The sequence below is a fragment of the Piliocolobus tephrosceles genome, chromosome 18, assembly GCF_002776525.5.
Source record: "Piliocolobus tephrosceles isolate RC106 chromosome 18, ASM277652v3, whole genome shotgun sequence".
Classification (NCBI taxonomy): domain Eukaryota; kingdom Metazoa; phylum Chordata; class Mammalia; order Primates; family Cercopithecidae; genus Piliocolobus; species Piliocolobus tephrosceles.
The window spans coordinates 15,566,089-15,591,782 of NC_045451.1; the positions used below are offsets into that span (position 1 = coordinate 15,566,089).

Consider the following 25,694-nt stretch of genomic DNA (forward strand, 5'->3'; position numbering starts at 1 on the left):
TCTCGAACTCCTGACCTCGTGGTCCGCCCCCCCCCCCCCCCCCAGCCTCTCAAAGTGCTGGGATTACAGGCGTGAGCTACCGCGCCCGACCCATCTTACTTGTTTTATCTGAATTTACTCAAGGACTCTTTCTTGGGTTTGAAGTAACATGTATTTCAATTAACACATGCTGGTTTTCGTTCTTGAGCAAATTCTCTCTACTTACCTACTGGGAATCTCTTTAAATTGGTTACTTTCTTTTTACACTATCCCAACATTCTTGCTTTCTGGCAACACTATCTTCCTCATTTTGATTTTTTTCCAGTAGAAAAACATACCATCAATGCCTCTCCTGGTTTCTTTTAAAGGAGGAGGAATGCCAAGTACAAATTCTGAATACTGAGAGCATATGAGTTTCGGCACCGACAAATAAATACTGTTGCTCTTGTTATTCCTGGAGGTCCCAGGCCTCACAGCGCCCTCCAGCGCCCAGCGGAAACTTCACCAGGGTGGGAGGCCTCATTGTCTGCACCTACTTCCAGCTCAGACAGGAGTAGTGGAGCCCAGGCAGGACTTTCACCCCCAGCTCCTCGCCCATTCGCCCGGGCCTCTCCTCCCCGCGCCTGGACCCACAGGGCACACAGCCAGGTGCAGCCAAGTCCCTGCCCTTACGGACGCCCCGCCAGAGACCAAGTTAAGAAGGGCAGCCCCAGGGAAAGGTCTGGACAACAGGTGCGCTGAACACTTCACTGGGCTTCCCTTTCGCAGGTTCCAGCCCTTTTCCTGGGCTCAGGAGCAGATAACGGGAATCCCGCGTGTGGGAACCGCTCCGAAAGCCAGATACCTACCCCAGTTCTCCGCGCAGCTGCCCAGGAGCGAGGTGAGACCTGGTCGGAGAGGCGGGAATAAAGATGCCGGAGCGGCGCCGGGTATCAGTTCCTAGTGAGTGGGGAGGCGGGCGGAGTCGGGCCCCGCCAGGAACCACCCAGCGGGCGCCTGCGCAGGAGGGCGGGGCGGGTCCCGCAGGCCGCCAGGATTTCCTGATGTGCGGGAAGCTGCCAATCTCTGTGCGGGTGAAAAACCTCAACTGCCTGCGAGTTTTCAGTCAAGAAGCGATAATCCGCTTTTGGCTATTTGGGGTTTTTCGTGGTTCCATACAGATTGTAGGATTTTTCTTTTCTTTTTCTATTTCTGTGAAGAATGACGTTGGTATTTTGATAGGGATTGCACTGACTCTGTAAATTGTTTGGGTGGTGTTGTAATTTTAACATTAATTATTCCAACCTGTGAGCATGAATATGTGTCCATTTTCTGTGTGTCTTCTTCATGTTTTTCTCATCAGTGTTTTATAGTTGTCCTTGTAGAGGTCTTTCATTTCTTTGATTAAATTGATACTGGGTATTTTATGCATTATATTTCTTATAGGTATTGTAAGTGGGATTTCTTTCTTGATTTCTTTTTCAGATTGTTCACTGTTCATGTATAGAAATCTTACTGATATCTTATATCCATTTTGTATTCTGCAACCTTACTGATTCATTTATTAGTTCTAGCAGTTTTTGAGGGGAGTCTCTTGGTTTTTCCGATTATAAGATTATGCCATTGGTGAGCAAAGCTAATTTTATTTCTTTCTTTGCAGTCTGGGTGTCCTTTGTTTCTTTTTCTTGCCTAATTGCCCCGGCCAGGGCTTCCAGTCAGATACTGAATAAACGGGGCGAACCTGGGCATCCTTGTCTTGTTGCAGATCTTATAGGAAAGGTTTTCAATTTTTCCCCGTTCAATATATTAGCAGTGGGTTTTTCATTTTGGTTTTTATTATTTTGAGGTATATTCCTTCTATACCCAATGTGTTAAGGATTTTTATCATAAAGCGATGTGGAATTTTACTGAATACTTTCTCGGCATTTATTGAAATGATCGTTTAGTTTTTGTTGTTGGTTCTGTTAATGTAATGTATCGCATTTATTGATTTGTGTATATTGAAACATACTTGCATACCCTGGTGAATCTCACTTGATCGTGGTGAGTGATCTTTTTAATGTGTTGTTGAATTGGAGTTGCTAGTAATTTTTTGAGGATTTTTTCTGTTTTTACCTGTTGATGTGATGGATTCCTTTACTTGATTTTCAAATGTTGAAGTAGCCTTGTACACCTGCAATCAACCTTACTTAGTCACAATGTATAATCCAACTATTTTACACATAGTTGGATATCGTTTGTGAACATGTTGCTCAGGAGTTTACACCTATACTAATGAAAGATACTGGTCATTAAGTTTCTTTTCTTCTCATGTCTTTGTCTGGTTTTGTTATCAGAGTAATTCCAGCCATAGAGAATGAATTAGAAAGTAGTTCTTCTGCTTCTATCTTCTGAAAGAGACTTAGAGAATTGGTGTAAATGTTTTCTTATTTATTTTTACTTTTTTAGAATTCACTAGTGAGTCCATCTAGGTCTGGTGATTATTTTAGAGGGCTATTAATTATTGATTAAATTTTTTAGTAGATATAGGCCTATTCAAATGTTCTATTTCCTGTTGTGTGACTTTTGGCGGATTGTGTCTTTCCAGAAATTGATCCATGTCAGGTAGTTTATCAAATTTGTGGGCACAGAGCTGTCCCGAGTATTCCTTTATGATTTTTTTATTGTACATGGGATTTTTAGCATGTCACCACTTTCATTTCTGATATTAGTAATTTAGGGTTTTCTTTTTGTTTAGCCTGGCTACTGTCGCATCAATTCATTGATCTTTTAAAATAATTAGCATTTGTTTTCATTGATTTTTATCTCTGGATTTCATTCATTTCTGCCCCCATTTTTATTACTTATTTTGTTCTGCTTAGTTGGGTTTAATTTACTCTTCTTTTTCTGATGTTCTAAAGTAGAAGCTGTGCTGACTGATTTTAGAGTTTTTAAAACAAAGTTTCTACTTTTTAAATTTATCCATTCAATGCCATGAATTTTTCTGGAGAGGTGACTCACATTGTCCAGTAAGCCAAGAAATGTTAAGTGTCTAAATAGTAAACTCTCACCTTAGGTGAGTAAAATATGGAAACTAGTGGATTAAATAATCTGTGATTGAATCTATTGTTTAACTCACTAAACTAAATTAGTTAAGTAAATATTTACCTTCACTCCTTCATCTTTAACCCCTTCACTTTTTTGAAGTCTTACCCCTTAATTATGCTCAATATCTCAAATATTTTTTAAAAACACACTTTCTTTACTTTTATATATCATATGATTTTATTTACATAAATTTCAAGAACATGCAAACTGATCCATAGTGATATAAGGTAGATCAGTAGTTGCATAGAACATGGAACTGAGGACAGGGCAGAGAGAGGTGGGTGAGAGGCAGTATAAAGGAGAAGGGGATACTTTGGAGTGATGGATATGTTCATTATCTAGATTGCTTTTACAGGTGTGTATATGTATATATACATAGATCCAAATGTATCAGTATATTTTATTGTTAAATTAATTGATTATTTTTAAATTAATGTTAATTATTATACTTTAAGTTCTGGGGTACATGTGCAGAAGGTGCAGGTTTGTTACATAAGTATAGACGTGCCATGGTGGTTTGCTGCACCCATCAATCCGTCATCTACATTAGGTATTTATCCTAATGCTACCCTCCGCTAGGCCCCCACCTCCACGACAGGCCCAGGTGTGTGATGTTCCCCTCCCTGTGTCCATGTGTTCTCATTGTTCAACTCCCACTTATGAGTGAGAACATGTGGCGTTTGGTTTTCTATTTTTGTGTTAGTTTGCTGAGAATGATGGCTTCCAGCTTCATCCATGTCCCTGCAAAGGACATGAACTGCATAGTATTCCATGGTGTATATGTGCCACATTTTCTTTATCCAGTCTATCATTGATGGGCATTTGGGTTGGTTCCAAGTCTTTGCCATTGTGAACAGTGCCACAATAATCATACATGTGCATGTGTTTTTATAGTAGAATGATTTTTAATCCTTTGGGTACATACCCAGTAATGGGATTGTTGGCTCATATGGTATTTCTGGTAATAGATCCTTGAGGAATCGCCACACTGTCTTCCACAATGATTGAACTAATTTACACTCCTACCAACAGTGTAAAAGTGTTCCTATTTCTCCACATCCTCTCTAGCACCTGTTGTTTCCTGACTTTTTAATGATCGCCATTCCAACTGGCGTGAGATGGTAGATCAGTAGTTGCATGGAACATGGAACTGTGGTTTCAATTTGTATTTCTCTAATGACCAGTGATGATGAGCTTTTTTTCATACATTTGTTGGCCACATAAATGTCTTCTTTTGAGAAATGTCTGTTCATATCCTTCACCCACTTTTTTATGGGGTTGTTTTATTCTTGTAAATTTGTTTAAGTTCTTTGTAGAGTCTGGATATTAGCCCTTTGTCAGATGGATAGATTGCCTAAATTTTTCTCCCATTCTGTAGGTTGCCTGTTCGCTCTGATAATAGTTTCTTTTGCTGTGCTGAAGCTGGATCCCATTTGCCAATTTTGGCTTTTGTTGCCATTGCTTTTGGTGTTTTAGTCATGAAGTCTTTGCCCATGCCTATGTCCTGAATGGTAATGCCTAGGTTTTCTTTTGGGATTTTTATGGTTTTAGGTCTTACGTTTAATACTTTAATACATCTTGAGTTAATTTTTGTATAAGGTGTAAGGAAGGGGTCCGGTTTCAGTTTTCTGCATATGGTAGCTAGTTTTCCCAACACCATTTATTAAATAGGGAATCCTTTCCCCATTGCTTGTTTTTGTCAGGTTTGTCAAAGATCAGATGGATGTAGATGTGTAGTGTCATTTCTGAGGCCTCTATTCTGTTCCATTGGTCTATATCTCTGTTTTGGTACCAGTACCATGCTGTTTTGTTTACTGTAGCCTTGTAGTATAGTTTGAAGTCAGGTAACATGATGCCTCCAGCTTTGTTCTTTTTGCTTAGGATTGTCTTGACAGTGTGGGCTCTTTTTTGGTTCCATATGAACATTAAAGTAGTTTTTTTCTAATTCTGTGAAGAAAGTTGCTGGCAGCTTGATGGGGATAGCATTGAATTTATAAATTACTCTGGGCAGTATAGCCACTTTCATGATATTGATTCTTCCTATCCATAAGCATGGAATGTTTTTCCATTTGTTTGTGTCCTCTCTTATTTCCTTGAGCAGTGGTTTGTAGTCCTCCTTGAAGAGGTCCTTCACATTACTTATAAGTTGTATTCCTAGGTATTTTATTCTCTTTATAGCAATTGCGAATGGGAGTTCACTCATGATTTGGCTCCCTGTTTGTCTATTATTGGTGTATAGGAATGCTTGTGATTCCTGCACATTGACTTTGTATCCTGAGATTTTGCTGAAGTTGCTTATCAGCTTAAGGAGATTTGGGGCTGAAACAATGGAGTTTTCTAAATATACAATCATGTCATCTGCAAACAGAGACAATTTGATATTTGAATAAGCTTTATTTCTTTCTCTTGCCTGATTGTCCTGGCCAGAACTTCCAATAATATGTTGAATAGGAGTGATGAGAGAGGGCATTCCTGTCTTGTGCCAGTTTTCAAAGGGAATGCTTCCAGTTTTTGCCCATTCAGTATGATATTGGCGGTGGGTTTGTCATAAATAGCTCTTATTATTTTGAGATACGTTCCATCAATACCGAATTTATGGAGAGTTTTTAGCATGAAGGGCTGTTGAATTTTGTCAACAGCAGTTGCATTTCAAGCCTGTAACACAAATGGCTACAGACAGCTTACCTGCCTTTTCAGTAAATATTTGAAATAAAATAGAAAGACATGCAATGTATACCCATGAAGCTGTCTCAAACTACATTACTGTGAATAGAACATACACAATCACCTCTTCCTCCTTGTAGCAGTTTCAAATTTTCAGGGAAATGGGATACTTCCACATTTGAAAAGGTTGTAACCCACCAATTGCTATGAATGCAAACTATCATTAAAACAAAAATACCCGGGAAATTGGACTGAATTCTCACGGTCTAAGTTAACTGCTCTCTCACCCTCTGTAATGGCTTCTGACGAGCTGGCAACCTTCTGGAATAGAGGACACTTCTGAGAATCTGAGACCTGCTCACCACACCTCCTCCCTCGTCTCCATTTCACTCTCTATTCTCCCTTTAAAAATGGGTCCCTATGTCAATACTATTGAGCAGAGAAGAAGTAACATTTACATCTATCTTGTGCTTATAAGAAGAACAGCACAGTTGAACATGTGGGTGACACCTTGCACAAAGTAAAGACACAGGACTTAGCTCTGACAGTTGGAATGCGGGAGAATAGTGAGGACGGGGAGACACTTCATTTTAAGGGAAGTCATTTGGGTAAATGTTTAGGAATACCACTGCCAAAGTCACCACAATATCCTTGGGGGATGTCAAGTTCAGGGCCTAGAAAAAATGTAATGTGCAAACACACACAAGCATTCTGAACAAGGAAGTTCAAAATCAGGTTCCCAATACCTCATTTTTCACCACAATAATGATAATGTCACTTTGAGTTGCAGGCATACTCTAAAGCATAGAGGAAAAGTAGATCAGTTAGAGAAAAGAGAAGGACTATATCCAATGACTACTATTTCCTTATGGAGAGGAAAACCGGCCACAGAAGAGAATACCATTGGTTTTGCTGTGCTGGATGAAGAAAAGGAAGGGATGGTCTGCACGGAATGTGGGGATGATTCTTAAGCTCTGGTAAACTATCCTGCAGGCAGCAGCAGCTGCTGCTTCTGTACCTTCCTCATTGACCTCCACAAAGGACTTGTGCATGACCTTGGACAAGTACAGATCCTTCTTAGACGACATTCCTGAGAAGTCTGCCCTGTCCTGTTCAAAGGCATCGGCCATGCCCATACTGCGAAGGACATCCTCCATGTTGTAAGTTTCCTCTAGTTTAAATCTAGGAAGGAAAACTTCCATCTCTCATTCATGCATCATGTCTGGGTTTGTCCATTCTATGAATCTCTCATAAGAAAGTTCTTTCTCCACCTAAAACAAGAGAGTTGGAGATTTAAACATCTAGATCAGTGTTGTCCAATGGGACTGTTTTCTATGATGTTAACACTCTCCAGTTGAGCTGCCTAATGTGCTAGCCATGAGCCTAATAGGGCTACTGAGCACTTGAAATGTGGATAGTGCAAGAAAGGCCTGTTTTGTAAATTTAATTTTCGTTAATATCAGTGTACATCATCCCAAGTGGCTAGTGGCTACTATATCGGACAGCATACATATGGAAGAGAGCACGTGAATGCTGAACCATTCAGGTAGGAGATGACTTTATATTTCAATGCTTTGATTCCTAAATTCTAGAAACTGCCAAACCTTTTTCCTGAGGCAGAAACTTACAACCTGGAGTACATTTGTAAGAGAAAGACTGTCCTCTTTAAAGTTGGTTGTTGGCTGGGTGCGGTGTCTCACGCCTGTAATCCCAGCACTTTGGGAGGCCGAGGCAGGTGGATCACGAGGTCAGGAGATCAAGACCATCCTGGCTAACAGGGTGAAACTCTGTCTCTACTAAAAATACAAAAAATTAGCCAGGCGTGGTGGCAGGCGCCTGTAGTCCCAGCTACTCGGGAGGCTGAGGCAGGAGAATGGCGTGAACCCGGGAGGCGGAGGTTGCAGTGAGCCGAGATCGCGCCACTGCACTCCAGCCTGGGAGACAGAGCGAGACACTGTCTCAAAAAAAATAAATAAATAAAGTTGGTTGTTGTATCTTAACAAAAGCATGTTGATGTAGGGCATCTCAGACTTGTCTCCGCTTTCACCCAAACTCCCTTTTAATGAATCCATCACCATTTTCTGTTCATTTAACTTCCAAAACCTCTAGGCCTTTTGGCCCTTCCTCCACCTTTGTTGCTGCTGCCTTCATTCAGGCCCTTGTCATGTCTTGTTTGAAATGCCACAGCGCCTGCTTTCTGATATGTCTCCATTCTTGCTCCTTCCAATTTGTCCGTTGCAGCCACAAGGATTAGCTTTCTTAAAAAGTCAATTACTGCCCTGCTAAAAGTCTGCCTTAACTCTCTACAAACTTGCTACTCAGTGTGCTCCATGGGCCAACAGCTTCAACATCACCTGGAAGCTTGGTGGAAATGCAGTCTCTCAGGCTCCACCCCAGTCCTACTAAACCCAAATCTACATTTTAACAAGATCGTTTGTTGATACATAGAGTCACAGCAGCTCTTCCCCATATGACTGCTTTCTGAGGGGAAAACTCACAACTATTGGGCAAGGCTGAAGAGAAGACTACTAGTATTGGTCAATGTCATTTTCTGTGCATTGAAACAAATGCCTTATATAGGCAATCCCCTTTATCCTGCAGTAACCCTCACAGAGAAGTACTGACATCAATTATCATGGAAAGGAAAAGCTAAGAAAGCACACATTTCTAAATTGTAAAGCAGGACCTTCAACTCTGACCTGGTTTGTCCCCAGCCTGAGTCCTTTCTGGGATGAGAGTATTTTCTAAAAGGTGTTCAGCACTTAGAAACCATCCCACTGAATGTAACCATAAAAACAGAAAAGGGCATGTGGCCAAATATGTCAAGGAAACACTGATCAAAGCACATTTTCAAAGTTTTTTCCTAAAAGGTATCTGAAAGCCTTTACTATGACACAATGCATACTGTGAACACTCATGACCGTTTCCAAATCAGTGTTTTCATCTGGAAGCATGATGATCATATTTTTGCAGCTCCTTTCCAACATAGGGAAGCACCAGAATTTCGGTGAATATTTCTTTTGCATAGGTAATTTTAAAAGTAGATTTTTGAGACATCATTTGCACAGGTTTTCCTTTGTTCTATAATGAAAACAGTTAGCCAATAAGTTGAAGCACAAGAGTTGAATATTGGACATAATCAACAGTTGGCAAGTGTCTGTCTGCGGTAATGCTTTCTTCCCTTGGTCTTGTATTAGCCCCTGCCTCTACTGGGTCATGTTCATTACCTTGATCTCCAACCGCTGGGGTTCCCATGACTCAATCCTTACCTTACTTTATCTTGGTGATCTTGAGGGGAACCAGGATATGCCACCCCAAAATATGCCACTTTGGCTTAAGAATTATTTTGAGCTGAAGGCACTTGAGTTCCTGAAATATCTTAACTACTTAAAAGCAGAGCCTCCCAAAAGGCCTCAAAAGAACTCAATTGTCATAGGTTAATTCCTTGGGAACAACCTTAATTTTCTTAAAGATGAGAACTCTGCACACACCCAGCCAGGCATTGTCACTTGACTGTTAAATCTGCCATCTATTCTACTCTGAAGGATCCATTTCTCTTTCCCCAAAGCCATGTCTTTTTCCCTAAGTGCCCTTCCTTCCTCTTCCTTTCCCCTAGTAAGTTAGGTAAATACACCACCAATTCTAACCACCCACTTGAGTTACTCATCACTGAGTTCTCCCGTGGGTATGCGGGATGCACATGTTAATAAGTTTCTGTTTGTTTTTCTTTTATTAATTGTCTTATGTTATTCTAATTTATTAGGGCCCCAGCCAGAGAACCTGGAAGATCAAAGAAAAAGATTTCTTTTCTCCCCTATAATTTCATTGAGTGTCATGAATCTAAATAGGAAACTCAAATTTGCACCTCTGGCCTGGAGCTCACCCCAGTAGTTCAGACATTCCATTTTGCTGCCTACTCAACATCTGCATCTTAACATATAAAAGAAACCTCCAGTCTAACATGTAACTCTGGGTTCCCCCATTCCCTTCCAGGTCTGCGCCTTCTATTTTCTTCCCCATCTCAGTTCACAGGGACGCCATCCTTCCAGTTGTCAGAAGCCCTGGAGTTAACCTTGACTCCTGTCTTTCTCTCACACTACAGATCTGACCCATGAGCAAATTATATCAGCCCCGTTTGTAAAATGTAACCAAAATCTAACCTCTGCTGCCTTCACTGCTATCATCCGAGCCCCGGGTGCCCTGTTTCTGCTCTTATCCTCCTTGTGGTTATGCTCAGTACAGTAGCCTGAGGGACTCTTAAAACTTAAGTCACATCACTCCTCAACTGAAAACCCTTCTGACTCGAAGCAAAAGCCAAAATCCTGGTAAATTGTGCATCATGATGATATTCAAAGAGTTTCAGATTTTAGAGCATTTCAGATTTCAGATTTTCAGATTCAGGACCCCCAATCTATGCTTAACTCTGCTGTTGTGGGATTAAAACAACCAGAGACAATATGTAAACATAGGAACATGGTTGTTTCAATAAAATTATATGCATAAAAATAGGTGGTGGGCTAGATTTGACCGTGGTCCATAGTTTGCCAACTCCTGGCCTAGAGAATTCCTCTCCCCACCTCCAAACCTCCAAACCTCTAACCTTGCAATAGAAAAGGATCCATTCTTGGTCTTCTATATTAACTGAATTATTTAGTAAATATGCATTTGTGTAGATGTTTTGTTTTATTTAGGAAGAGAAGTACTAACTAGAATTAAAATGAAAGAAGTAATATCAAATCAAAATCTTGTGCTCTTTGAGGAACCAAATAGGTTGGTGTTCTTGCCACCCATTGCAACTACTTTATATTGCCTTTCTATAGTATAGAGGCTAGAATGGAAGATATAATTATTCACCTCCTTAAAGCGTAAAACAATTCTAGCCAGTGAAATATAGAAAAAGTTTCCTTTTACGAGTAAAATGGTAGAGTCTCAGGAGGAGAAGACTTTTGCACCACCCCTTTTGTTCTTCTAACTTCTTTATTATTATCATACTTTATGTTCTAGGGTACATGTGCACAAGGTGCAGGTTTGTTACATATGTATACATGTGCCATGTTGGTGTGCTGCACCCATTAACTTGTCATTTACATTAGGTATATCTCCTAATGCTATCCCTCCCACCTCCCCCCACCCCACAACAGGCCCCAGTGTGTGATGTTCCCCTTCCTGTGTCCTAGTGTTCTCATTGTTCAATTCCCACCTATGAGTGAGAACATGAGGTGTTTGGTTTTCTGTTTTTGCAATAGTTTACTGAGAATGATGGTTTCCACCTGCATCCATGTCCCTACAAAGGACATGAACACATCCTTTTTTATGACTGCATAGTATTCCATGGTGTATATGTGCCACATTTTCTTAATCCAGTCTGTCATTGATGGACATTTGAGTTGGTTTCAAGTCTTTGCTATTGTGAATAGTGCCACAATAAACATACTTGTGCATGTGTCTTTATAGCAAACAGACAAACAGAGAGCCAAGTCATGAGTGAACTCCCATTCACAATTGCTACAAAGAGAATAAAATACCTAGGAATCCAGCTTACAATGGATGTGAAGGACCTCTTCAAGGAGAACTACAAATCACTGCTCAATTAAATAAAAGAGGACACAAACAAATAGAAGAACATTCCATGCTCATGGATAGGAAGAGTCAATATCGTGAAAATGGCCATACTGCCTAAGGTAATTTATAGATTCAATGCCATCCCCATTAAGCTACCAATGACTTTCTTCACAGAATTGGAAAAAACTAACTTAAAGTTCATATGGAACCAAAAAAGAGCTCACATTGCCAAGACAATCCTAAGCCAAAAGAACAAAACTGAAGGCATCACTCTATCTGACTTCAAACTATACTACAAAGCTACAGTATTCAAAACAGCATGGTACTGGTACCAAAACAGAGATATAGACCAATGGAACAGAACAGAGGCCTCAGAAATAATACCACACATCTACAACCATCTGATCTCTGACAAAAACAAGAAATGGGGAAAGGATTCCCTATTTAATAAATGGTGCTGGGAAAACTGGCTAGCCATAAGCAGAAAGCTGAAACTGGATCCCTTCATTGTAATTTATACAAAAATTAATTCAAGATGGATTAGAGACTGAAATGTTAGACCTAAAACCATAAAAACCCTAGGAGAAACCTAGGCAATACCATTCAGGACATAGGCATGGGCAAGGACTTCATGTCTAAAACACCAAAAGCAATGACAACAAAAGCCAAAATTGACAAATGGGATCTAATTAAACTAAAGAGCTTCTGCACAGTAAAAGAAACTACCATCAGAGTGAACAGACAACCTACAGAATGGGAGAAAATTTTTTCTATCTTCTCATCTGACAAAGGGCTAATATCCAGAACCTACAAAGAACTCAATCAAATTTACAAGAAAAACAAACAACCCCATCAAAAAGTGGGCAAAGGATATGAACAGACACTTCTCAAAAGAAGATATTTATGCAGCCAACAGACACATGAAAAAATGCTCATCATCACTGGCCATCAGAGAAATGCAAATCAAAATCACAATAAGATACCATCTCACACCAGTTAGAATGGCAATCATTAAAAAGTCAGGAAACAACAGGTGCTGGAGAGGATGTGGAGAAATAGGAACACTTTTACAATGGTGGTGGAACTGTAAACTAGTTCAACCTTTGTGGAAGACAGCATGGCGACTCCTCAAGGATCTAGAACTAGAAATACCATTTGACCCAGTCATCCCATTACTGGGTATATGTTCTTCCAACTTCTTGCCTGCATTTTGGGCTTAATGCCTGAACTATCGTGAGACTGTGAGGAAATAGGTAATGTTCTAAAAATGACATAGCAGAAGTAGAGAGGTTTGGTCCCTGGAAGTTTCACCCACATCTCACATCAGCCCTGGCCTCTGGCCACCTCCAGACTTCCTGTTAAGGGAGATGAACTTCAGGAGTGTAAACACTAAGAGCAGGGTTTTCAATGACATCCTAACATACATCTTATTAAGATGAATTTCAAGGAGACAAATATTTTGCCAGGAGAAAATATGACAGTTCATTTCAAAGTAAAACTAGAAAAAAAATATATTTCTTGAGGAACTGAAGATTTAGGCTCACATTGGCCTGAAAGATTTAACTACTGGTGAATGATCAATAATTACCTTAATTAACATATTCTGTCTACTTTTATGTATGTCCAAACATTTCTAGAGTTAAACAAAAAAGAAAGAATAAATAAGATTTAGAGAAAGATAAAGGGCCTTCTGCAAATAATACATTCAAAATTGGAGGTAGCTAAACTCTGTCCTGTGTATGTTTTTGCTCACTTGGTTTTAAGCAAAATTTTGTGCTTGTTTAATATCTTTATTATTAAAAAAAGACTGAACATAATTCATTGGTTCAGTACTTACTGAGTGCATGTGTGTGCTAGGCACTTGTAGCATTCTCTACACTCAAACAGCAACAAGCAGAGCAGGAAAAGAAGACACCTGATTCAACCACTCCAATGCCACCAGGGAGACAGGCAGGGGTCACTGTGACGGCTTAGAGGAGGAGACAGCTTGGGGAGGTGCATCGTCAAGAAAGGCATCTCGGAGGGAATGCTGGCAGAAAGAAAGGAGCATGAAGGTACAAAGGGAAATGAAGATAGAGAAACAGGCAGGATCCAGATCATGAAGGATCACATCATATCATGGAGTTTGAACTTTATCTCACAAGCTTTGGGAAGCCAGTGGCTATACACTCTGTACACTCAGATTTGTGGTATAGATAGTACCCAGTATAGATGAGATGAGATAGGGTGCTGGACCAGAGGCCTGGGAGTATGTAACCATGTTGGTTGAGACACCAAAAAGAGATAAAGGGAAGGAGAAAAGTCTCAAGGTTTGGAGGGGAGTCCAGCTGCTGAACTACCAAAGGGTCATGTCCAGTCAAAGTTACTGAAGTTAAGCTTCTTGCAGGTGTTAAAGCCAATAGGACAGTTTCTAAAATCACCTTTGATAGTGCAAAATACTCACCTTGCTGATTTTAAAAGGCATTTCCCTAGTTTTGTATTTCTCAAATGAATGATCCCAGTTTCCTTTGAAGTAGATGGCATTCATGAGAATCAGCTTAGTCAATGAATCAACTGAACCTCAAGGCAGCACCTCTGTAATTTTACCTGTAAAGAAGAGTTAAAGAACCATTTACCTAAATGTATTCCTTGATGCTTGTATCAGGAGGGATACTCAGATTGTGTGGTCTCTTTGAGAAGGCAACTATGCATGAAAGGAGTTCATGGTGTCATGAAATATAACCATGTAAAGGGACGCTTGTCCTTAAAACAACCATAGTAATAACACTGCAACAAACAGTTGAAATTGAATATAAGCTCTAGGAAGAAGAATTCCACAACTTGAAAAGAGTGCATAAAACAAACAAGCAGATATTTATAGGCAGAGGATGAACTGATAATAGATTAGGTAGAAAGGAATAATTGGTGACTATGGCATAAAGAAAGAAACAAAGAATTGTCAAAAAAGTGAGCAGTTGTAGCAAGTGTAAAGAACAGTTTAAATTAAGAAGAAGGAAATTTTATTATTATTAATGAAAATAAAACCTACTTAGTACTAACCAGAAAAATCAATTGAAATGTAGATTGCTCTGGAAGAAATGTACTGAATATTGAGAAACATCAGATACTTGGTAAGAGTGGGGATAAAGCTAGAGAAAATTTCTATCCTTTGGCAATATTTCAGAAGCAAATTTTTAAGATTTGCATAGTTAGAGAAAAAAATCACTCCTTTTATATTTGACAATTTTGTAAAATTGTTAAAATAGTATTGAAATAGAATGATGATATATTTTCACCTTCAGTCTTATCAGCAACCCAGGCATTTATGTGTCTTCTGCAAGTCTCTGTATCATTAACAAAGTCAAGGTTTTCTATTTTTGCTTGGTAGAATTTGCTGCAAGAATCTGTAAAACACTAGGATAAACCAAGCAACATAATTTTATCGCTACAGAAACAAGACCAACAGCTTACTTCTTCATTGTGCCACATCAGAAAATCAATATTATGATTTAGCATACATTTACAAATATAAGGAATTAACCAAAAGTTCAAATTCTGTTCAGCAATATTTACTCTTAGCTTGTAAACTAAGTAATATAGTGGTCTGTGTATCAAATAATTTTCATGACCTGCTGGATCCCTGAAGACAGTAGCAGTGCATCAGTGACATGATTAAAGACACAGAGAATTATTCAAGAAGACCTAGCCATCCTTACATGCATGCACCTAATAATTGAACATCAAAATACTTCAGACGAACACTGATAGAACTAAAAGAAGAAACAAATAAATTCACTTTTATAATTGGAGATTTCAACACTCCTTTATGAGAAATAGACCAATCCTGCAGGCAGAAAATGAGTAAGAACATAGTTGAACTCAACTTTGTTTTTCAAGGCTTTGAGATTCTGTGACTATAAAATCTGCCACTCCTACAAACTATTAAATTTGTTGAGTGAGGATTAACACAGCAAGTGCTATGGCTGCCTCTTCATTTTAGAACAACAGAATATAAATATGAGTCTACCGTTCCATAAATTGTATTGGAAAAATACACAATTCTAGGCCAGCAATCTCCATCTGAACCTTCTGGGATGATGAGAATGGTGTAAATCTGCAATGTCCCAAGTAATGCCACATCGGCTATTGAGCACTTAAAATGTGGCTAGTTGGACTGAGGAGCTAAACATTTAATTTTATTTAATTTTAATTAATTTCATGGAAACACTAGTAACCACATATAGCTAGTGAGTGTTTCAGACTACAATCAACTTTGCAAAAAAAGTTCATACTAGGCCGGGCGCGGTGGCTCACACCTGTAATCCCAGCACTTTGGGAGGCAAAGGCGGGCAAATCACACGGTCAAGAGATCAAGACCATCCTTGCCAACATGGTGAAACCCTGTCTTTACTAAAAATATAAAAAATTAGCCAGGCATGGTGGCAGGCGTCTGTAATCCCAGCTACTTGGGAGGCTGAGGCAGGAGAATTGCTTGAACCCCCCCAGGCAGCGGAGGTTGCTGTGAGCCGAGATCGTGCCATTGCACTCCAGCCTGGGCAACAAGAGTGAAACTCCGTCTCTAAATAAATAAATAAATGTGGCCGGGCGCGGTGGCTCAAGCCTGTAATCCCAGCACTTTGGGAGGCCGAGACGGGTGGATCACGAGGTCAGGAGATCGAGACCATCCTGGCTAACACGGTGAAACCCCGTCTCTACTAAAAAATACAAAAAAAAAAAAACTAGCTGGGCGAGGTGGCGGGCGCCTGTAGTCCCAGCTACTCGGAAGGCTGAGGCAGGAGAATGGCGTAAACCCGGGAGGCGGAGCTTGCAGTGAGCTGAGATCCGGCCACTGTACTCCAGCCTGGGCGACAGAGCAAGACTCCGTCTCAAAAAAAAATAAAAAAAAAAAATAAATAAAAAAATAAATAAATAAATAAATAAATAATCAAACTATATTTAGTTAATATAGTCTGTAGAATTATGATATTAACAAAGACCTACATTATGTCATATAAAAGCGGAAATTTGGTGGAAATTAAATGGACTGAAATAACTAATTTATTGATCGTGCACTATAGAATTGTTTTCCAAACTTTCCCTCAAACTACTCACAGCCAACTATTTAATTCCCCTTTTCAGAATTTTGTGGGTTTTGTTTTGTTTTGTTTTGTTTTGTTTTTACAGAATTTTCTACTTCTATTTCAGCATAGCATTGGAGAGGAAATGTGGCAGTAGTTAGGAACACAATTTCTGCAATTTACTAGCTGTGTGACCTTCAAACATTTTCTTAATCTCTTTATGCCTCCATGTTCTCTCCTGTAGAACAAGGAAGCAGTAATAGCTACACCTCACAAGATAACTGTGAATTCCTATGAAATATCACCTTTTCATGTAGCATTTTTGAATTCTTGCTATGTTTCAGGCACTACGTAACTGATTTATGTACATTATTTCACTTAACCCTCCCATAATTCATGCCTTGCCATAATTGCTGGCTCTGCTTGTTTTTCAGTGGTTTGGAAATTGTTTACATCTCTCAATATGAAAAATAATCTGAAAGTAAACTGATGAATCTCACATATTGATGACATGTTGCACCCCTGGGTGATCTTTTTATCTATTAAACATGTTTTAAAATAATTGTTTGCTATTTTAAGTTACTATTTTACAAGCCATCACTAGTCAAAGTAAAATAACATCTAATTATATATTGCTATTGGTGCCAAATTCTTGGAAATAAGAATAATTAATTAATTAATGAGAAACATGACAAATAATTCTCATCTCTTTATTTTACATTTCAGTATCAAAATAACATTTAAAATATCAATGATTTTCTTAAAATAGTCACCAAAAATGGATATTTGTTTGTTAACATTTTGATTGTCTTTGTATAGAAAACTAATAAAAAGCTGGTAATAAAGTTAATAGTAGCTAAGACTACAAAAATAAGCTGTAAAAATCACAATACCGTATACAAATCTTATAAATATTTGACTTTATGCCTTACAACCTTCACTTTATACCAATTCGTTTTGAAACAATTAATTTAGAGTCTGAAACAAGTTTGAAAAATAATGAATAAAACCATATAACACAGTAAGGGTGATATCCTAAACATAAATGATTCTTATAAATTAGTAAGAAAAAGACATCCATCCCCATGGGGAAATGTGTAAAATAATACGTAAATAGGTAATTCGCAGAAAAGATAGAAATGCTCAATAAACATAAGAAAAATTGTTTAATTCCACTAATAACCAAAAGCTTTAAAAGTTAACAATATGCAGTGTTGCTGATGGTGGGTGGAAATGAACACTCTACAAATATGCCTTCGGGATTGTAAAATGGCGACAGTACTGTGGTGAGCAGCTTGGCAGTATTTATTAAAACTTAAAAGCTTCATTCCCTTCCTTCTGCAAATCCATCCTAGACAGTAACTTACACACATATGAACGCAACTGTGTGCAGGATATTACTGTCTGTGATGGCCCCGGTTAAATACAGCTGAAATGTTCATCAAAGAAAGAAACGTTTTCTACATCAAGATACGACCGTACTTAGGAATATCAGACAATGGTTAAAAAGAGTGATGCAGATTCACATAGACTGAGGTGGAAAGAATTTAAGACACATTGTTAAGTAAAAGACCACAAAGTATAAAGCAATATGTATAGTATAATAATATTATATAGGGGGAAAACTCACAAAGCAAAATTTCTGGATGTGAAGGAGGATACACCTCAAATCTATAAAAGCTCTGACATTGAAAAGGAGAGTAATGGGGTTGGAAATATGTTGATGAGGACTCTTGGTTTATATACATTATTTGTGTTTTCATATATCAAGAAATTACTTGAGCAGTTTTGGTTTTTAAAAATAAAAATGTCGTGGCCAGGCGCAGTGGCTCACACCTGTAATCCCAGCACTCTGGGAAGCCAAGGCGGGCGGATCACTTGAGGGCAGGAGTTGAAGACCAGCCTTGCCAACATGGTGAAACGCCATCTCTACTAAAAATACAAAACTTAGCCAGGTGTGGTGGCACACACCTATAATTGCAGTCACTTTAGAATCAGAAGCAGGAGAATCATTGAGCCAGGGAAGTGGAGGCTGCAGTGAGCCGAGATTGCGCCACTGCACTCCAGCCTGGGCGACAGAGTGAGTGAGACTCCATCTCAAAAATAAATAAATAAATACATTTAAAAAATAAAATTTAAATTTAAATGTCATAAAAGCACTGTCAACAAATACGACCAGTATAATTAGCCAAAAATAAGCTTTAAAATATTTTCAGTGTCTAAAAAGTGAATCAAAATATTAAAATGTGTAAAATGTTAAGAAAGTGTCACAATGCACAAAAATGTTAACAATATCTGCAAAGCAATTACCAGAAATACTCATTTTGATCATTTCTTTGTTTTGGCTGATTCTTTTCCAATTGTAAATGTGTGTAAATTCTTTTATAAAGATTATCTTATTAAAGCTTCACAAAACTGGGCAGTATTTGCTCTAAGACCCATTTTATAAATGATAAAATGGAATCAGAGGAGTGTGTGAGGTTCCTGAATAGAGTCCTGGATTCAGTCCCACCTGTATGAATTCATAGCCCACACTCTTTCTACTACTGTCCATCACCCATTACTATCTTTATTTTCTCCAATGAAAAACAAGTATGACTTACTGAGAGGAAGTCATAAGACTTTTCTCCAAAGAGCCGGTTAGCAGTTCTAAGCAAGTACTGAGTGCCAGTTCTGTTCATTTCAGTGAGAAGCGACTGAAAACCTTGCTGAATATCTCCATCTTCACCTCCAATTTTACTAAAAGAGAGTGCCTGAAATTAAACAAAACAAAAAAACATAACTTTTTTGGGGGGAAAATAACATTTTCAGTATTCCCTGACTTCAAGAAATAGGCACAACACTAAACTTAGCACTAAGAAGTTTACAGATCCTTATTGTAGCTTAAATGACGATTAATTAAAGATGAAAAGTATCTTGAAAGCCACCCAGTCTCCCTACCTATAGCTCTTCTCAGTCCTGCCTATAATTACTTCCTAAAGGAAACCAAAGTTTTCTAAGTATTAGTATGAGTGGAAATGCTGTTTGCAAATCCTAACAAAATGTATCTAGTTATTTATGCTCACTATTTGTGGTAGTTTGTCTGAAAACACAGCTGCCAACCATATGTTCCATCTCTGCATGCACAGGCTGCTCCTGACATCAAAAGATGGAGTCTCTCTCCCCTCCTGTGGGATCTGCGCTGGTCCTGTGACTTGCTCTGAATAACAGAATGCAGACATGATACTGTCCTTAAAAAGCCTAGCAGCTTCCATTTTTGCTCTCTCATAACCCAGCTACTACGGTGTAAGGAAACACAAGCTGTCCTAAAGCAAGGACACACAGAAAGGCCTGGAGGCATGGGAAGACTTGCTTGTAGGGAACTAAGGCCCCAGCCACCAAGCAGCACCAAGACCCAGACAAGTGAGTGAGACCTTCCTGGACCTTCTAGCCCAGTAGCCTGCAGAAGCACCCACATGAGTGACCCCAAGTCACCACGGATGGTCAGGCAGTGGTAACATGCTCCTTCCTGCCAACTCTCCATCCACATCCTTTGATACTATCAAAGTTGTCTGTTAAAAGAGGAATTTCTTTGGGACTTGAAATGTAGAAGAAGAGCTCAACTGAGTAGTAGCATTTATTGTTGTCTTGAAGTGGCTCTAGGTACCTGAGACATCTGGGCTGCAGTGTTTCCCTTCGCTCCCATGAAAACCATGGCCAAGGCTGACGACATGCTCATGGGTGAAAAAAATATATTGTTTGAGTTGTTTTCCCCTAGTTTTTTCAAAAGATTTAATGCAAAGATGCCAGTTGCTTCTGATAGAGCGTCCATGACAGTGAACCTGAAACAATGGATTTTAAAACAACATTACATCAATGTGGGCTTACATATGTATTGTATTTTTACTCTTATTTATTAATAAATATGGTTAATACTTTTGTTCAGTGAGCAAATAGGTACACATGCAAAAACTATACTAGGGCTTTTCTTGCAAAATTTCATTTAATCCATACAACATGATGAGGTAGGTGCTGTAAGTATCTGCATTTTACAAGCAAAGAAATGGGGCATTAGCTGTTTTTTCTTACGTTAATATTGCTTTTCCTTCATTTCTTTAGTTTTCAATGTATCTCTGGCAAATTTTCCCCTAAATTTTCTACAGATCAGTCAAACATTTTTAGTAATTACTTTATATTTTCAACCACATATGAAGAACCTATCAATCCCATTTTTCATCTCCCACAGTCTTTCAGTCTGCTGATGAGTGCAGCATTCTTTAAAGTCTAAAATTTTCATTACTAAAAAAGAATTTTCACAAGCAGAGAACAACTTTCCCTACCATTATACTTCAGTTATTGATCAACTTATTGTTTTCCAATATGATAAACCTAATTTTTTTCTTAAACTTTAAAGCATACTGCTTACACAGCAAATAAGTCGTTTTTTAAATGTTTAAGCATTAATTATGAAGTCTGATAATCAGATGCTTTATTTATTTATTTATTTATTATTTATTTATTTTGAGACAGAATTTTGCTCTTGTCACCCAAGCTGGAGTGCAATGGCGTGATTTCAGCTCACTGCAACCTCCACCTCCTGGGTTCAAGTGATTCTCATGCCTCAGCCTCCTGAGTAGCTGGGATTACAGGCACATGCCACCACACCTAGCTAATTTTTTTATTTTTAGTAGAGACAGGGTTTCACCATGTTAGCCATTCTGGTCTCGAACTCTTGATCTCAGGTGATCTGCCTGCCTCAGCCTCCCTAAGTGCTGGGATTATAGGCATGAGAGACTACGCCCAGCCTATCAGATGTTTTATTAATCATTGATTACAAACTCTAATATATCAGATGTTTTAAAGTTTTAAACAACTTTAATAACAAACTTACAAAGTTAAACACTTATAAATCCAGTAAGCTAGATTCTCCAAAAACATGGTATCAGCATCTCTCCTGGTTTCTTTTAAAGGAGGAGAGTTCTAAGGTATGAATTTTGGACACTCAGGCAGCATATGAGTTTAGGTACTGCCCAAAAACACTGCTGCTCTTCTGACGCCTTACCACTGACAAAACTGGAATGGATGTTTATTTTTGGTTCCTAAGTATACCATGTATAAATCCAATTGGCATTTAAAGATTTTATACATCTTCCCTTTCTGAAACATACTTTCATTTAGAGGCTGTCCACTGGGGCTCAATTGTACTACCTTTCTCTTTCATAATTCCAATGTGTTGCATCCACTGCTATTGATCACTGATATTGCTGACTCTATTTCTTTCTGAACCCATTGCTCTTTTGTGTGCAGCAACCTTATCGCATCTAAGACAACCCTTCGCCAATGTCCTTTGTTTTAAACCCGTGTTTTTTCTGCTTCATTGTTTACTCCTTTGTTTTGATGGAGCAATAGCTTTCTAAGACAGAATGCACAAACTTTGATGGATTGCATATTTGAAAATATCTTTATTCTTCCATTAGATACTATTGATCATTTGGCCGAGTCCATAATCTAGATTGCAAATCATTTTACCTCCGAAGTCTTGAGGCATTGCTTCTTTGCCTTCCAGCCTTTAGTTTTGCTGTTGAGAAGTCTAATGACACTCAGATCCCAGTTCTCTCCCCGCTTCCAGTTTACCCCTCTGTAGAAGCTTACGAAACTTTATCGTTACCCCTGGTCATCTAAAATGTCACAAAGACTGTGTCCTGTGAACCCAGTTCATCATTTTTGTGGGGCACTTGGTGAGCCATTTCAATCTAGCAAGTCAAGATTTTTTTATTGTACTTTTTGTCAATTTCCTCCAGACAGATTCTCTGTTTTATTTTTCTGTCTCTTCTGTTAGGGACTAGAACTCTTGGATTGAACCCCTCATCTGGAGTTTCCCAATCCTCTTCATGCCCTGTCACTCTCAGAAAATGTATGAACAGCAGCTTGGGATAAACGAAACTGCCCATTACAGGAATGACCAACTCCAGCCACCCAGATCTCACCCAGCTATCCCAAGTTGTAGGGATCAATATCACAACACCCTGATGGGCATTCAGGTTTGAAAACTCCGCTTTAATCTTCCAATTATCAAGTTTTACATCACTTTGATATTTTGTTCCATTTTTCCAAAAGACATCTGTGGGTTTATCCTCTAATCTTTCTTTTTTTTTCTTTTTTTTTTTTTTGAGACAAGGTCTCACTCTGTCACCCAGACTGGAGTGCAGTGCTGTGATCATGGCTCACTGCAGCCTCGATCTCACAGGCTCAAGCAATCCTCCTGTCTCAGGTCCCTCTACCCATCTGAGTAGCTGAGGCCACAGGCATGCACCACCATATTTGGCTAATTTTTGCATTTTTTGGCAGAGACGGCGTTTCACCATGTTGCCCATACTGGTCTTGAACTCCTGGGCCTCAAGTGATCTGCCCACCTCAGCCTCCCAAAGTGCTGGAATTATAAGTGTGAGCCACCACACCTGGCCTCTATTAATTTTTAAAATTTAAGCTAGTAAAATTTTGATTTCCAAAAAATCCTACTTATGCCCTGTTATTCCTTTTTCACAGCATTCAGTTCTAATTCCCTAGAGAATGTCAATTATAGTTTTATTGTGCTGTCTTCTGCTTCTGGTGCTGCCTCACTTTCTCAGATGTCTTTGCCATTGTGGTTAGTGTTTGCTCTTATTATTTAGATCTCTCTCTTCATACATGGGCTTTTCCAGAAATGCTGAACTTTCCAGTCCATGTTTAAAATGAAAACACTGATTAGAAATTCTCTTTACGTGGGTAGGTCATTTTGGCTGTAAGGGTGGAGGCTATGGGAGGCAAAGGTGATCCACTGCGATGCGATTTTGTTGAGGAACCAGGAAATGAAGGTCTTTTTTCTGAGACCAGTGGGTTTTTTGAGACACTAATCTTCTGGTGGTATGGAAGCAGGTGGGGTTGGGGACTGAGGGGACTTTCACTTGGCCATTAGCTGGTTTCCAGCCTGGTGCCTTCCTCCATCCCCTCACAGAACCTGTGGGTCCCTGCGTTTGACCATCAGATCCTGTAGGGGTGAGGCACTGGTCTGCTATTGGGTAGCTGGCTAGGGGAGGGAGGATGGTTGGTTGCCAAGGTGGGTACTGGCATCAGGGGAATCAAACCATTCTGTAAACAGATTTAGACCAAGGCCCCTATTCCTCAGCCCTGCATTTCCCTCCTGTCATTTCAGGTAATTAGTGCCTCCAATGTGAAGCCTCATAGCTCTTTATAGGTTACTTCCCACCCCCACCCCACAAAAGGCACTGAGGGCACCAGTCTCACTCTTCTGTCCTCTTTCCTCCTACAAAAATCTGCGAAAAACTCTTGCCCACTGTTTGCTTCCTCTCTTAGTTTCACATCAATCACAGTGCACATTGTTTAAACCCAGAATACAAGGAAACCCAGGATCAAAGACAGACGTGACTCAACACATCAGCCCTATGAACTACAACAGGGAGATTACAGCTCTCAGTCACACTTCCGTCGTCAGGCACAATTAGACCCCTACAGTGCTGAATATTAATTTGCTATAACTTATGTTTTCCAAAACTGAGTTTTAAGAGATGGGTGAGGAGAAACTAATTCCAGTGCCAATTTTATCTTACACAACAAAATCTAAATGCGATTAAAATGCACCCCCCCCGCCCACACACCCAATCTTCTCTTAGCTTAAGGATAACGAATTTTGAAATATTTTGTCTTGCAATGAGTTCATTTAAAACAGATGTGGAACGTCCCTCACGATTATCTTTGCAGGCCTGGACGACCTCAAAAGTGCTGTGGTGTTGGCCAAACTCTGGAGGCCAGAGACGGCTGTGACACCCATGCGCTCATTCTTGGAAAAGGTGTTGGGGGAGGCGCAGGGTCCAGGCTGCCTTTGGGACCCGCCCCTAGTTCTCTCTCAAGTGTCTCCATTCTTCTCAGAAATTTCCAAAGCACTGTTCCCTGCGGGGTCACCTGTGGCCAGGTGGCCCCAGGCTACAGACCTAGAGGCTCCCCGACGCCCCCATTCCGCAGGCGGCCCTGCCTCCTCCTGGGCCTCCAGGTACACGGCCCCGAGTCCTGGGGTCCTAGTGGTCCGAGGAGTCACAGCCTCCTCCCGCCCCCAGTGAGTACTTCAGCAGGGTGGGCTGGGCGGCCTGAATGTCCGCACCTGTTTCCCAGCTCCAGCAGGGTGAGCCGAGACGAACCAAGACAGGCACTCCCCAGATCCGCACCCATCCTCCCCACCCGCGTCCTCATCAGGACCGGCAGGGGTGTCAGTCAGGCGCAGCTACGCCCCTGCCGTCCGGAAGCGCCAGGAAAACGTCCCAGGTCCAGGAAGGCGTGTTGGGCACTATCCCCGGCTTCACCTTCGCAGCTTCCTGCCCCTTTCTTAGGCGCAAGAGCGGATAACCTGGTGCCCGCGTGTGGGAGCCGCTCCCCAAACCAGGCACGTATCCCAGTTGTAGGCGCCGCTGCCCAGAAGCGAGGAGAGACCGGGTCGGAGTGGCGGGGATAAAGACGTCTGGCCGAGGCGGCTGTCAGATCCTAGCGGAGTACGGAGTCCGGCAGAGTCGGCACCCGGCCAGGCACCTCCCCAGCCCAGCTGGCGCGTAAGTAGGAGGGCGGTGCGAGTCCCGCAGGCCGCAGGGGCTTCCGGTGCGGCGCATTGGGGACGCTCAGGCGAATAAAACGAAGACGCTGCTCTCTGGGAGTTTTCAATCAGGAAGCAATATTAGCCTCCCCCCCGCCGCCCCCATTCTCACCCCGAGTTAATGTATCTTTGAAAATAACTGTGAATTATTACTTCAGTGACCAGAAAAGTGCCAATTCTTGGTACATGGAAGTAAGCAGCACATTGCAGAACGACAATTAAAAATAAACGAATCTATGCAGCCGTCTAGTGATATGAATAAGCTGCACGTTGCGGAACAAAAATCAAAAATAGACAAATCTATGCAGTCGTCTAGTGATATGAATTGGACTTCAGGGCATTGACAAATTGTACAAATGACTGTGAAAACCCTGTTTACCGTCTTGGAGCAGGCATGGAGAACAGAAAGGGTTCAGATGACTGGGGCTAGGGAGAATGATAGCTGGATTTTACTTTTTGTTTTTATTTTTTATTGATAGATAAAAGCTGTATATACTTTCAGGCACATGTGATAATTTAATACATTCATACAATTTATAAAGATCAAATCAGTGATACTGGGATGTCCACCACTTTAAATATTTGTCTTTTCTTTACGCTAGAAACATTTAAATAATTATCTTCTAGCTATTTTGAAATATACAATAGACTATTGTAAACCATATTCACCCCACTGATCTATCAAACGCTAAGTCTTATTATTCTATCAAACTGTATATTTCTACCATTAATCTTCCTTCCCAATCTCT

General features: G+C 40.0%; 2 protein-coding genes across 2 annotated transcripts in view; both read right to left on the bottom strand.

Moving 5' to 3' along the window:
* The window catches only part of LOC113219924 (serpin B6-like), an 8,758-nt gene extending 7,849 nt beyond the window's left edge, over positions 1-909 (bottom strand). Inside the window, exon 1 of the mRNA XM_026448248.1 lies at positions 828-909. The gene's annotated coding sequence lies outside the window, so the exon portion shown is untranslated. The remainder of the gene's footprint in view (positions 1-827) is intronic.
* A 5,666-nt stretch (positions 910-6,575) lies between these two features.
* LOC111528457 (serpin B6) lies at positions 6,576-20,139 on the bottom strand. The gene is given in 7 exon segments (XM_026448247.1): positions 6,576-6,980; positions 8,631-8,675; positions 8,677-8,790; positions 13,715-13,857; positions 14,547-14,664; positions 18,932-19,081; positions 19,975-20,139. Coding segments are annotated over 7 exon segments (1,140 nt in total).
* Positions 20,140-25,694: the final 5,555 nt, after the last annotated feature.